The 13936-nt window shown below is 37.2% G+C and overlaps 1 protein-coding gene across 7 annotated transcripts in view; it reads left to right on the top strand.

The window, feature by feature from the left end:
* GOLGB1 (golgin B1) overlaps positions 1-13936 on the top strand; it is a 76301-nt gene that overhangs the window by 7070 nt on the left and 55295 nt on the right. For all 7 annotated transcript variants that reach the window (XM_027532056.1, XM_027531995.1, XM_027531946.1 and 4 more), the window contains exons 2-6: positions 4543-4637; positions 6039-6191; positions 6390-6542; positions 8528-8656; positions 11395-11520. In XM_027532056.1, the coding sequence (XP_027387857.1) occupies positions 4545-4637; positions 6039-6191; positions 6390-6542; positions 8528-8656; positions 11395-11520 (654 nt within the window). In that variant the 5' untranslated portion in view covers positions 4543-4544. The remainder of the gene's footprint in view (positions 1-4542; positions 4638-6038; positions 6192-6389; positions 6543-8527; positions 8657-11394; positions 11521-13936) is intronic.

Below are 13936 nucleotides of genomic sequence, written 5' to 3'. Positions count from 1 at the left end.
TCACGCAGTAGTCTCTAATGTTAACACGTTACATTAGTAAAAGGCATGTGTCAAAACTAGAAAACCAACACTGGTGCACTACTAAATTCCATACTTTGGATTTCACTCCTTTCTCCATTGATGTCCTTTTTGCTGGTATAGGATCTTGCCTCGATGTTCATGGCTGCTGACTGATCAGAGTGGTAGTTGCTGAAAGTTAGAATGGTTGTGGCAATTTTTAAAAATAAGGCAGCAATGAACTTTGCTGTATCAATTAACTCTCCTTTCATGAACAAATTCTCCATAACATGCAGTGCTGTTTGATAGCATTTTACACACAGTAGAAATTCTTTGAAAATTGGAGTAGATCCTCTCACACCCTGGTACTACTTTATCAACTGAGTTTATGTAATATTCTAAATTGTTGTCATTTCAACAGTCTTTATAGTTTGTTCACCAGTAGTAGATTCCATCTCATGAAACCACTTCTTTGCTCATCTAGAAGCAGCAACTCCTTATCTGTAAAAGATTTATCTTGAGATTGCAGCGATTCAGTCACATTTTCAGCCTCTACTTTTAATTCTATTGATAGTTCTTTTACTGTTTCCATCACAGTTGCACTTAACTTCTTCCACAAAAATCTTGAGCCCCTTAAAGGTCATCAGTGAAGGTTGGACTTGACTTCTCCCAAACTCATGTTAATGTTTGTGAAAATGAGACAAGACAAGGAGGTCGTTAATCACAGACCAGTAGGGAGATAAGGGTTAATTTATAAGATTTGGCATTATAAATTCTTTTGGCCTCAGCTCCCTTCCCTGGAGATAACAGTATTATTTTCTTCATGGTATAGAGAGAACATCTTTCATGTGAGTGTTTTAGCTCTTCCTTTTAGGAAGAAAAGGGGAGATCAGCACACTCTACCTGTACCTGCTGTTTTCTAGCTGTCTTTAGCTCAAAAAATAATCCTTATGCCAAGTGGCATATTTTGGAATGAGTGGAACATTCTGCTACCCTTTGGTTCCCCCTTCTTCCTTGGATGACTATGAATCTTGTGGCTTGGATATTTTTTCTATATCCATGTTTACTCTGGAGTTTGTGGGAAACTGTGTCTCATTATTTGTTGCTTGTTTGTTTTGGTAAAGACTGTCTATGGGTTTTTAAAATTTTGTTATCTAGTTGTTTTATCTATTTTTATATGGGAATTTAGGAAGATCCAAAAGGTCTACTGTCTGCTACTGCCATCTTCTCAGAGTCCCATCAGTTGGTTGTATTTTTTTTTTCCTGCTATTATTCTTAACAGAGTCTGAAAAATCTGAAGATAAAGTGATTATGTTTGGTAAGTTAGGTTCTATTGTGACTCTTCAGATCAGACCAGATCAGTTGCTCAGTCGTGTCCGACTCTTTGCTACCCCATAAATCGCAGCACACCAGGCCTCCCTGTCCATCACCAACTCCCAGAGTTCACTCAGACTCATGTCCATCGAGTCGGTGATGCCATCCAGCCATCTCATCCTCTGTCGTCCCCTTCTCCTCCTGCCCCAATCCCTCCCAGCATCAGAGTCTTTTCCAGTGAGTGAGGTGGCCAAAGTACTGGAGTTTCAGCTTTAGCATCTTTCCTTCCAAAGAATTCCCAGGGCTGATCTCCTTCAGAATGGACTGGTTGGATCTCCTTGCAGTCCAAGGGACTCTCAAGAGTCTTCTCCAACACCACAGTTCAAAAGCATCAATTCTTAGGCCCTCAGCTTTTTATAGTCCAACTCTCACATCCATACATGACTGCTGGAAAAACCATAGCATTGACTAGACGGACCTTTGTTGACAGAGTAATATCTCTGCTTTTAATATGCTGTCTAGGTTGGTTATAGCTTTTCTTCCAGGGAGCAAGTGTCTTTTAATTTCATGACTGCGGTCACCATCTGCAGTGATTTTGGAGCCCAAGAAAATAAAGTCTCTCACTGTTTGCATTGTTTCCCCATCTATTTGCCATGAAGTGATGGGACCATGATCTTCTTTTCTGAATGTTGAGTTTTAAGCCAGCATTTTCACTCTCCTGTTTCACTTTCATCAAGAGGCTCTTTAGTTCTTCTTTGCTTTCTGCCATAAGGGTGGTGTTATCTGCATATCTGACGTTATTGATATTTCTCCCAGCAATCTTGATTCCAGCTTGTGCTTTATCCAGCCCCACATTTTGCATGATGTACTCTGCATAGATGTTAAATAAGCAGGGTGACAATATACAGCCTTGACGTACTCCTTTCCTGACTTAGAACCAATCTGTTGTTCCATGTCCAGTTCTAACTGTTACTTCTTGACCTGCGTATAGATTTCTCAGGAGGCAGGTTAGGTGGTCTGGTATTCCCATCTCTAAGAATTTTCCAGTTTGTTGTGATCCACACAAAGGCTTTGGCATAGCCAATAAAGAAGAAGTAGATGTTTTTCTGGAACTCTCTTGCTTTTTTGATGATCCAGCAGATGTTGGCAATTTGATCTCTGGTTCCTCTGCCTTTTCTAAATCCAGCTTGAACATCTGGAAGTTCACAGTTCACATACTGTTGAAGCCTAGCTTGGAGAATTTTGAGCATTACTTTGCTAGTGTGTGAGATGAGTGCAATTGTGCTATAGTTTGAGCATTCTTTGGCATTGCTTTTCTTTGAGATAGGAATGAAAACTGACCTTTTCCAGTCCTGTGGCCACTGCTGAGTTTTCCAAATTTGCTGGCATATTGAGTGTAACACTTTCACAGCATCATCTTTGAGGATTTGAAATAGTTCAACTGGAATTCCATCACCTCCACTAGCTTTGTTCGTAGTGATGCTTCCTAAGGCCCACTTGACTTCTCATTCCAGGATGTCTGCCTCTAGGTGAGTGATCACACCATCGTGGTTATCAGGGTCATGAAGATCTTTTTTGTATAGTTCTTCTGTGTATTCTTGCCACCTCTTCTTAATATCTTCTGCTTCTGTTAGGTCCATACCATTTCTGTCCTTTATTGTGCCCATCTTTGCATGAAATTTTGTTCCTCAGCACTTGTATATGACTCTTACATTGCCATTTCAGTAGTTAGTTATATATGGTCCTATGTTGCCCTCCTAGGAGTGATTCTCTCCTCCTTTCCTGTTGTACGCATCTTTTCAAAATGCCATATACTGCTTATCTTAGTAACCTGTTACAGAAACAAAGAGCTTCCCTGGTAGCTCAGCTGGTGAAGAATTGGCCTTCTATGCAGGAGATCCTGGTTCTATTCCTGGGTTGTGAAGATCCCCTGGAGAAGGGACAGTCTACACTCTCCACTATAGTTGGGCTTCCCTGGTGGCTCAGACGGTAAAGAATCTGCCTGCAGTGTGGGAGACCTGAGTTTGGAAGATCTCAACCCACTCCAGTATATCTGTCTGGAGAATCCCCATGGACAGAAGAGCCTGGCAGGCTACAGTCCATGGAGTCGCAAAAAGTTGGATATGACTGAGCGACTAAGCATAGCATAGAAACAAATGTCTTGCCATTTCTTAATTAGGGACCGTGGCTGCCCTAAACACTATTAATAGTCTAAGTAAAAGAAAATGATAGCAGTCTAGCTTTATTCAAGTGCCTGTTTTGTGCTATAGCTTTTACATTTCTGTTTCTTCCTGCTGAGGATTTTAAAACCCAAATAATATTTTGTTAGCATAAAATTTACCATAATTGCATATGATAATGCTATGCACGGTCCAGCTTATTTTTATTTTTCCTATCAGAACATTAATATTCTCACTTTTAAGGGCATTATGGACTGGCAAGTGATACTGATCTAAATAAATTAATGATTAAATAAATAAGGAAGAAAAGAGAAAGAGTATGTGTGGGGGGCTGGTTTTCAGGTTCTGTTTCTTCTTAAGTGAGATTTGGTGGCTTGTTATCTTTCAAGGCCTAGTTCATCTATGTTGATGAATTTATAGGCATAGAGTTATTTATAGTTTTCCTTAGGTCAGTAGTAATGTTTCTTTCCTCTTTCATATCTGATGTTAATAATTTGTGTCTTCTCCCTTTTTTTGTTGTCAGCCTAACTGAGCTTTGTATATTTTATTTATTCATTCCTTCGAAGAATCAACTTTTGGTTTTATTCATTTTCTCTATTTTTCTATTTTCAGTTTTATTAATTTCTGCAGGTAAAAAGAAAAACATTTGTTGAATGATGGAGTGTATTTGACAAATTAGAAGTGGACAGTAGTCTGACAAGGGAAAGAATAGTTAGAGTTCCATGTTTGCCCATGAAATTGTGATTAAAGGAAACCTGTAAGCTTTAAAGATAACCTTAGGGATATTATTTTGCACTAACAATTATGTATTTGTATTTCATTTAAAAAATATTAGTGATGGCGCTTAAAAATCTCTGTGTAGATATCACTGAAAAGAACAGTGTGTTACTACGCTGTACATACTCAGAAGCCTGTTTAAAGCCGTCATGCTGTGTAATCTATGTGTGTGTATCACCTGCAGTTTTCTTATTTCACTTATAGATGATACAGTTACCATCATAGGAGAAACGTGTGTCCATTTGACTGATTCTTATGTTTTATTTTCTTGCAGAAATGCTGAGTCGACTGTCAGGATTAGCAAATGTTGTTTTACATGAATTATCAGGAGATGACACTGATGAGAATATGAGGGCTTCCTTAGAACCTGTGAGTAGCTCTGTTCTGATTAAGCTGATGAGATGTATATTCCCTGTCCTTCTGATGACAAGAATTTAAGATGAAAGAGTGTGAGCAGCCTCCCTCATGCTAGGTGGAAGAGAAGATTAAGAAAAATATTGAGACTTTGTAAATGATCCTTTTCCTGTAAGGTTGTAGCCTATAAGGCCCAGTAATGGACTTCCCTGGTGGCTCAGGTGGTAGAGCGTCTGTCTACAATGCGGGAGACCTGGGTTTGATCCCTGGGTCCGGAAGATTCCCTGGAGAAGGAAATGGCAACCCACTCCAGTACTCTTGCCTAGAAAATCCCATGGACGGAGGAGCCTGGTGCAGGCTACTGTCCATGGGGTCACAAAGAGTCGGACACAACTGAGCGACTTCACTTTTCAATGGAAATCAAGTCCTGGATAAGATTAGAAAGAGTGTCTTCATTTGTTCCCCTGGGGCTTGTTTAGCACTAGATTGTTTTAACTCAGGTATGTTCTCTTGTTTCACAGGAAACGTCTGAAACAAGAAGTGGAGCAACTTTCTGGTTTCAGACTGTTTGCCATTATAAACTCATCTAGCCCTTCTCTTATAGTTTGTATTGTAGTTTTTGAAGGTCACATAGGAATCAAAGTCCTTTCACTTTCTGAAAAGACAAGCAGTGTTCCCTGATGGTTAAGAGAATTTTATTCAACTACTCTCTTAATTTTAAATTTTGGGCTCTTTCACTTAATGTTATGTGATCTTTGCTTGCCTTTATTTTTCTCTTTGGTAAAATTAGTATGATGAGACTGTAAATGAGATAATGATTGTAAATGGTTAACATTTGCAAAGTAACATGTATTGCAATGGCTCTGATAATAATTATTGGATAATAATAATATTGGGTAATTATTATTGAAAAGATGTCTTTTTAAAATTAAACCATTTTTAAAATTTTTATTTCCCCTGCCAGGTAAGTATGAGTATGTCTCTGTCCACCCCCACACAGCATTAAGTGCCTTATAGTGTACATGCACACTCACTTCACTCCCCCTCCCTACCCACCCTCCTCCTCCACCCTCAGCCATCCTCTACACCCCCTCCTTTTTTGCAACTCTGATCCATTCCAAACAGCTCTTCTAATAAAACCCAAGCAATATCTCTGGAGGGTTTTCCCCAGCCTAAGGAATTCAGTCCCAGAGAATTATACCACTAGACTGCAAGATTTACATAAGCCAAGCCCCATTCTTGACACCTAAGGCCCCTTCTTTCCTCCAGCCCATACTCTGCCCTTGAACACCCATCTCCTTGGAAAGATTTCTTAAGTAAGGACAAGAGATAAGATGAAGTTGGAATGAAGAAACTCCTGTTGGGAAGTTTATACCTTTTCATTTGTAAATTTGCAACTTTTTGTCTAAATACCAGGAATTACCCCAAGAATCTGACATGGAATTTAATGATAGAACACAAGAGGATGTTCTGGAGCGCCTGGCTTATGTAGAACAGTTGGTGGTGGAACTAAAAGAAATCATTAGACAGAAGGATGCTGAATTGCAGCAGAAGGATGAAGTTCTACAGGTACCATTGTCCTTTCTTGCCAAGCATTTGATAAAAGACAGACATAAGAGTAACTTCAGTTTTTCTCTTCACTTAGATTATTAGAGAATCTGATTTCCCTAGTACCGTAAGATGATGCTTACTGAGAATAACTTTTGTTATATACTGGATAAGTGATGAATAAACATTTTTGTATTTACCATCATTGTTCTCTGACAGGAAGAAAGAAAAGCTGCTGATAACAAAATAAAAAAGCTAAAACTTCACGCTAAGGCCAAATTAACTTCTTTGAATAAACACATAGAAGAGATGAAGGCACAAGGAGGGACTGTTCTGTCCACCGAACCGCAGTCAGAGGAGCAACTCTCCAAGGTATAGTGACTGGGTATAATATACACTTCCTCAGGAGCAAAAGCCTCTCATTGTAGCAGATCTTCACTAATCACAAAAATTTATGAAGCTGAAGTAACACAGCACTAAATGCTATCCTTTTATTGAGCTCGCAGCCTAACTGGGCTATAGGCCAAGCACAGAATAAAAGGCCAACAAAAAACATGGAAGTTAAATATCAGTTGTAACCTACACTTGCAGAGAATTAAAAAGGCTAACAAGAAGAAGTAAATATTGAAGTGAGGCATTTAGCTTTTGAATCCTTGGTTAGAAGAGTAAACTAAGTGTTCTCTAAGGTTTCTCCCAGCTCTGAAATTCTTTAATTTAGTGACAGAATATGCTTTGTCTTCATGTGGCCACATAATAGTACTTTGAATAGTTTCATGCATTGTGGGCTTAATCAGCTGGATTATCTTGGGCTCCAGTAAGGGATGCCCTCTATCTAGGTTTATGACTGCCACCAACAAACAGTTTAAGGTAGAAGATAAGAGAAAGGAGTAAGCCAAGTGTTGGCTTTTGAGAAATTGAGCATTTTTCTAGTACTTGTTCTTACTGTCTTTCCCAAATATTCACATTCAGTCAGCTAGTTAGAGAACAAGAAACTTTTGACAAATTTGGTATAGAATAAAGAGAGACCAGCCCCATCAGATGTACAATTACAGTTGGCTTAGATGTCACTCTACATAAGAGATCTTTTAATTTGTTTTAGCTTACACCGTGTTTTATTTTTTGACTCGCTAGTATTCTTATCCACAACGATTTTAGTTCTTGGGAAATGAGACTTAAATCAATTCTTTAGGCATAACCCTGGGGTTGCTAGTACCCTGGTTAGTCTTTCCTTCCTGGGTCTAATGCTCAGAAGATATTACTTTTCCTGCATTGATAGATAGCCTTATTTAGCTTCTCAAAGCTGATTTTAGAAGCTTCTCTTATTCTTCTCAAATAATGCCTTCATCTGGATTCTTCTTTTCTTACTTACTGGTTTTTTCCTCTCATTTTTCTTTCTTCCCCCTGGCCGTGGTAGCACCAACCTGTATCTCCCCATGTGACTTTGTTTCTTCTAACTTTTCCCTCTGCTATGTTGTTATATTTTTAAGTTATCCATTTTATACCTGCCCCCTCTTTTTTAAAGCTCTGAGACCTTAAACAAATCAGCATCATGTAGCTTCATTTCCTTCCTCTGTTAAATAAAAGGGTTAGATTAAATGATTTCTAAGTTTCAGCAGCTAGTCACAGCAGCTCTTTAACTATTGTTTACCCATGACAGAGCTTGATAGTCTCTGGAAAGTGTAGTTTAAGAAATGATGGCAATCCTCAGATACTTGACAGACTGTTGTGTGAAAGAAAGTGTAAAATTATTCTGTGTGGTTCCAATAAGCAGAATAGGTTCATTTTGGAGGGCAAGGAGTGGTGGTGAATTCAGTTGGGAGGCATCTGGTTCAGTCGAAAGAAGAGCTTTTGGGGGAAAAAAAAAAGACTGTTGAAATATGTTAATTCCTCCCCTCCTTCTGTCTCTTTTATGATTTTTTTGTCCTTCACTTAGCAGCTGTGTTTTCCTGAATTCTGCCCTCTAGTTCTTCAAGGCAGGGGGATTATGAGTTTTATGTTAAGTTTTAGTCCTGTATGGCACTGACTGATTTTGCCCTCAGACTAAAAACTATAAAAATAGGAAATTTGGTGTCATTTCTCCCAGGTATCAACTCCCTTCTGGTATCCTCCTGCTTCTGGTTGCTCTCCATCGTTTTCAGATAGCTGTTTGTCTATCTTGTCCAGTTTATAGTGAGAAAGAATGGGTCTGACAGGAACTTCTTGGCCGTACTCAAACTCGAAAACTCTAAGATTGCTTCCTTGTTGTTAGGTCAAGTGTTATTTTTTGCTCCCATTTATTGGATAACACTATAATCAAGGAGCTGTATAGGGCAAATTAGAGTCTTTTAAATAAATAACTTTATTTCCTGCGTTTTCAGCATGACAAGAGTTCTACAGAGGAAGAGATAGAAGTAGAAAAGATAAAACATAAACTCCAGGAGAAAGAGGAACTAATTACCAGTTTGCAAGCCCAACTTACCCAGGCACAGGCAAACCAAGCTACACAGGTAGGGGTGTAAGTTACCTCATAATCATTAAGTTAACAAATCTCTATCAACTCCTTCCTTCCTTGGTCCCTTCCCTTTTCTTTCCTCTTGTCTTTCCTTCTCCACTAAGTCTAGTAATTCTACTAGACTGTGCATTGGTGTTTATCATGCATGGTTGATATTTGTAGATAGCCAGATATCTTTTTCAATACATGGTTTCACACATTTTATTTCAGAAGAGTTTTCTTGAATCATATAGCTTCTAGTATTTGGTCTGTTTTCTTCTTTAGGGACTTCTATTACCCATATGTTTCACCTTTGATTATCTTCCATATTTGTCACTTTCAGTTCCTTTTTATCTCTTCATTTTCAAAAGTTTCTTCTTTTTTTTTCTTCTTTAAGGCATTCTATTTCGTGTTTATTTACTTTTGTAAATTGTTTTGTGTTCAAAATAAATTGTTTTGTGTTTTGTGTTCTTGTTTGTGTTCTTTTCAGGACTCGTTTTGATTCAAAAGAATCAAATTTTTCCTGAATTTTGTCACCTCATTTCTGAATTTTTCTAATTCTGATTTTAAAACTGTTCTTTTGTGTCTTATATAATTTTCTTATTTTTTAAAAACACCTTTGAAATATATTGCAGTTTTGACTTTGAGCTTGCCTATGGTATGCTTTTCTCACCTGCTTGGTTTTCTTCTTCTTTTTTTTTTTAATGATAACTTTGGATGGGATTTGACCTTGATCCTTTTTATGTTTCTTATTTTTGTGTGAAATTAATTTTCCTAAACTTATTGAAGGAGGCCTGATTCAGGAAAATGTTTTTTATTTAACAGACTTCTCTTTTTTGTTATTTTTGTGTTGTGTTCAAAGATAAGACAGGTGGATTTCTGAGGTTTCCTGGCCTTCCCCCTGCCCTTGTCTCTGATCTATACCAACATTGCTCGATAGTAATATAATGTGAGTCACATGCATAATTTTAAATTTTTTAGCAGCTATATTGCAAAAGATAAAGAAGAAACAGGTAAAATCAATTTTAACAATTATTTCATTTAGCCCAGTATATTAAAAATATACTTTTCAGATTAATATAAAAATTATTTTTATGTTAATTTACATTCTTTTTTCTGCACCAAGTCTTACATTTAGTATGTATTTTATATTTATATCTCAACTTGGATGCTAAATTTTCATTGGAAATACTTCATATGTGTTTAGATTTCATAAAATTTCCAGTTGAGAAAATAGACTCATGTACTTAAATTGTTCCATACTTATTTAGAAACTTCCCTGTCACTGAACTGAGGGCCAAACATCATTTTCCTTCAATATTTGCATCCATATTTAGAAACTGGCTAATTATTTAGGATAGTTAATTTGAAAAAAAATCAACTTTAAAGCAACATGTGTGAGAAATGAAAGCACGTGTTCACAAAAGGACTTGTATATGCATGTGCATAGCAGCTTTACTTGTGAAACCAAAAGCTAGAAATAACTTATCTGTCAGCAGGAGAATATTTAAATACACAATGGGATACTACTTAGAAATAAAAGGTATGATCTATGCATCAGTAGTGTATCTTTATTTTAAATTTAAAAGTATGTCTCTACTTTTGAACTAGAAAAATAATAAAAATAAATATATTTTAATTAATTAAGTATATTATGGTTTAATCATAATTATTTACATAGATGTCAACTATTATTCATACTCTCTTCATTAAGTATTCAGGTAAGCACATCACATAGGTGTATAGGAAAAAAATCATTTAAATTGCATCAATCCATTGACACTGGCTGGATAGCTGATGTGTTGATTGTAACACTGGGAGCAGCGTGCACACTTATTACTTGCACAGCGGTTCAACAGTATGTTGCATGATGCAGCAGGTAAAGTGTAATCATACAAAGTAATCATACAAAAACATAATTGTATTTAGTGGAAAATAATTTATTCTTAAATTAATTAAAATGAACTAATATTAATAATTTAATTTCTCACTTACATTGGGCATATTTCAAGCCCTTGATAGCCACATATGGCTAGTCGATGATGAATTGTATAGCACATGTGTAGCCCTTCTTGGTCTTCTATTTCTGTTATCCCTATTCTGCTTAATTTCTATTTCACACCTGGAAGTTTCTTCTTGGTGCAGTTTGTATTTTGGGTGGCCGTCCTAATGAGTTAGTTTTCAAACTTCAGGTGGGCCAGATTGTTCTGGCCTTTTTGTCCTTTTTACTGTGGACCCCTTTACTCGGCCAGAATCAGAGAATGGAAAAGCTTTGCCAACTCAAGCTGTTGTCCTAAGATTGGCCAACTGTGCTTCCCAGTAAGAATTTATTGACCATTTGGGGGTTTTCCTGTTCTCAAGGCAATCAGATGTTGCTCTGATGCTGCCTCCTGCTATTGCACAGACTCTGATACCAGAGTCTTTTGGTGGTTTGTCCCTACCTACATGTATTTTAACGTTTGTAGTACTGCCTTCCTAATTTTACTGTAAATATTGTCCATGGGTTTTCTAGTTGTACTGTCTGTTTCTGTGTGAGGAGTCAGAGAAATTGAAAAACCAAACCCTTGTTTTGGTTTCCCTCTGACAAGTAATTTTGGTAATTTTTTAAAAAACCACAGTTCATTCAGTTCCCTTCAGTGTTAAATGGAAATTAGAAGGATATTGGTAGGTATTTAGGGCAAATGAAAAGGGAGGTCAGAGAATTAAGAGTGCCAGTTCTTTTGCTTAAATATTTGTTTCCTTCTATGTCTTCAGTCTGCTAAGAGTTCAACAGAGATGGAAGAATTTTTAATGATGAAGAAGCAGCTCCAAGAGAAGGAGGAACTCATTAGCACTTTGCAAACCCAGCTCAGCCAGACACAGGCAGAGCAAGCTGCTCAGGTAGGGTGGGAGGTACCTCAGATTCATTAGAGTAAAGAATCATGAAAGTTTAAAATTAGGGTGGGAGAGGGAGGGGGAATATTTATACTTGTATTGTTGTACAGCAGAAACAGAACATTGTAAAGCAATTTTCCTCCAATAAAAAATAAAAAAAAGAAAAAATAATGTAGCTCATGAAATATATGACTAAATGGAAAAAAAAAGCTCAAGATTATTACATAACAAATCAATTCAGTCTATTTTTAAAACTTTAGTAGTATAAGTATAGTAGCTAGAATGTTACAGTAGAAAGTAGAAGGGTGTGGTAGAAGAAGAAATTAGAAGTGTTATTACCTTGATGAATACACCATAGCCTAATTTATGGCTGTTTAGTTCTGTAGGCCCAGAAACTTGGTTTTAATAGTATACAAAGATTCAGTCTTTTAGAAAGGAATGAGCTTATGCTGAGTTCCAAAGAGACTGTTAGATAAACCAAAAGAAATACAAATGACTAAGTCCATTCTTCATAGTAAAATCTTAATGAGAATTTAAATTATAATCAAAGTATTATGTAATGAGAAGGTGGTACAAGTTATGTGGTTCAATGTTAAAAGGCGCCGGTACGTGACTTTCTTCTTTATAGTTGTTTCTGCTATAACCAGAAATTATTCTGCTACCAGGACCAGTAGTTATTTTCTGCTACTGTTTGAACTGCCATTCTCAATTCTTTGTATTTTTCTGAATTTCCCATTTGACCACTCACTCTTATATTTTTCCTTTGATAATGCTCGAATGACTCAAGAAACGTTTTTTTCCCCTCAAGTGCCCTTGCACAATAAGTGCGTTATCCACTGGGTGTTTGGTGTTTATTGATAACTTGTAGTATTAGTGGCACTGTCTATGGATGACCTGCTGCTGCTGCTAAGTCTCTTCAGTCGTGCCTGACTCTGTGCGACCCCATAGACAGCAGCCCACCAGGCTCCCCCGTCCCTGGGATTCTCCAGGCAAGAACACTGGAGTGGGTTGCCATTTCCTTCTCCACTGCATGAAAATGAAAAGTGAAAGTGAAGTCGCTCAGTCACGTCCGACTCGTAGCGACCCCATGGACTACAGCCTACCAGGCTCCTCCATCCATGGGATTTTCCAGGCAAGAGTACTGGAGTGGGGTGCCATTGCCTTCTCTGATGGATGACCTACTACTGTGTATAAATTTAAAATTGGATATTCTAAGATCTTAAGTTTTGTGTATTAGCTTTTATCATGTCCTTTTTTGTATACATTATATGATGTAGGATGGGGAAATACAGAATATTTTTACCGAGTGGCTTACTACATGGAAAGCCAAGGTGTATGGGTATACACACACACACACACACACAAATGTATTAACTGATCCATCATAATATAAGCCATTCAGAATGTTCAGAGCAAGCAGCAATACAAAGTATTTTGTGAGGTGAAAGAGGTTACTGTGCATATGACAAACAAGGAATCTTACATGGAAGACTCAGGATTTAAGTAAAACAATGATGGATAGATAATATAGTTTCAACAGGGTGGGGAAAGGGTATTCCAATTGTGGGGAATGGTGTGAGCAAAGTCTCAGGAAAAAGAACATGGTACATTTATAGGAAAGGCTGTGTAGATATGTTTGGCTAATGAAGGACTCCAGTGCCTATATATTTGAAACACAGGATTTCAAATTTATAGTGACATCAAAATTCAGATAATGGTGGAAACCAACAAAATTCTGTAAAGCAATTATCCTTCAATTAAAAGATAAATAAATAAAAGATACAGTAGAGGAAAAAAAACATATGAAGATTTTTTTTCTTCCTGCCTTAGAAGGAGAGCCAAGTTTGGTTCAAAGTGTCACAAATCGAACAGTCAACAGTAATTGAAGGACCAGTGCAAAATGGGCAAGTGAAGAGCTGGTTGACATGCTCAGCCACAGATCTTAAGGAAGTGAATAAGCATGTGCGCACACACACAGACACAGACAAACACACACACAAAACCTAAGAATGAAACAAAAACACTGATACCGAGCAACTCACAACCAGTCAGTTTATTTCCATTTCATTCAGTCACAAATGAGGCTAATCTAAAATCCTGCAAGTAATGACAGTTGAAAATAGCTGTCTGGAGAGGCAGTGTGGATTGGATGGAAGTATACCAAGTTCTTTGGTAGAAGCAATTCTCTGAAAATAAGACCTGAAAGAAAAATTTGTATTTCCAGTTGTAGAGAATCTTGAGTAGAAGATAACATTATTTTGAGGTTTATAGGGCATGAGAATTCATTGAAAGTTTTTGACCACAAGTGTGATATTCAATGAATTGTCTAGGGCTTAACAGGAATCTAACTTTGTATGTTTAATATTCTAACCTCCTTAGATCTTTTAAAAATGTACCTCTTGTATATTTAAACACTGTCTTA

The sequence above is a fragment of the Bos indicus x Bos taurus genome, chromosome 1 (genome assembly GCF_003369695.1).
Source record: "Bos indicus x Bos taurus breed Angus x Brahman F1 hybrid chromosome 1, Bos_hybrid_MaternalHap_v2.0, whole genome shotgun sequence".
NCBI lineage: Eukaryota > Metazoa > Chordata > Mammalia > Artiodactyla > Bovidae > Bos > Bos indicus x Bos taurus.
Note: the sequence above shows the minus strand (reverse complement) of the source record. Positions and strands in the feature narration are given on the sequence as shown.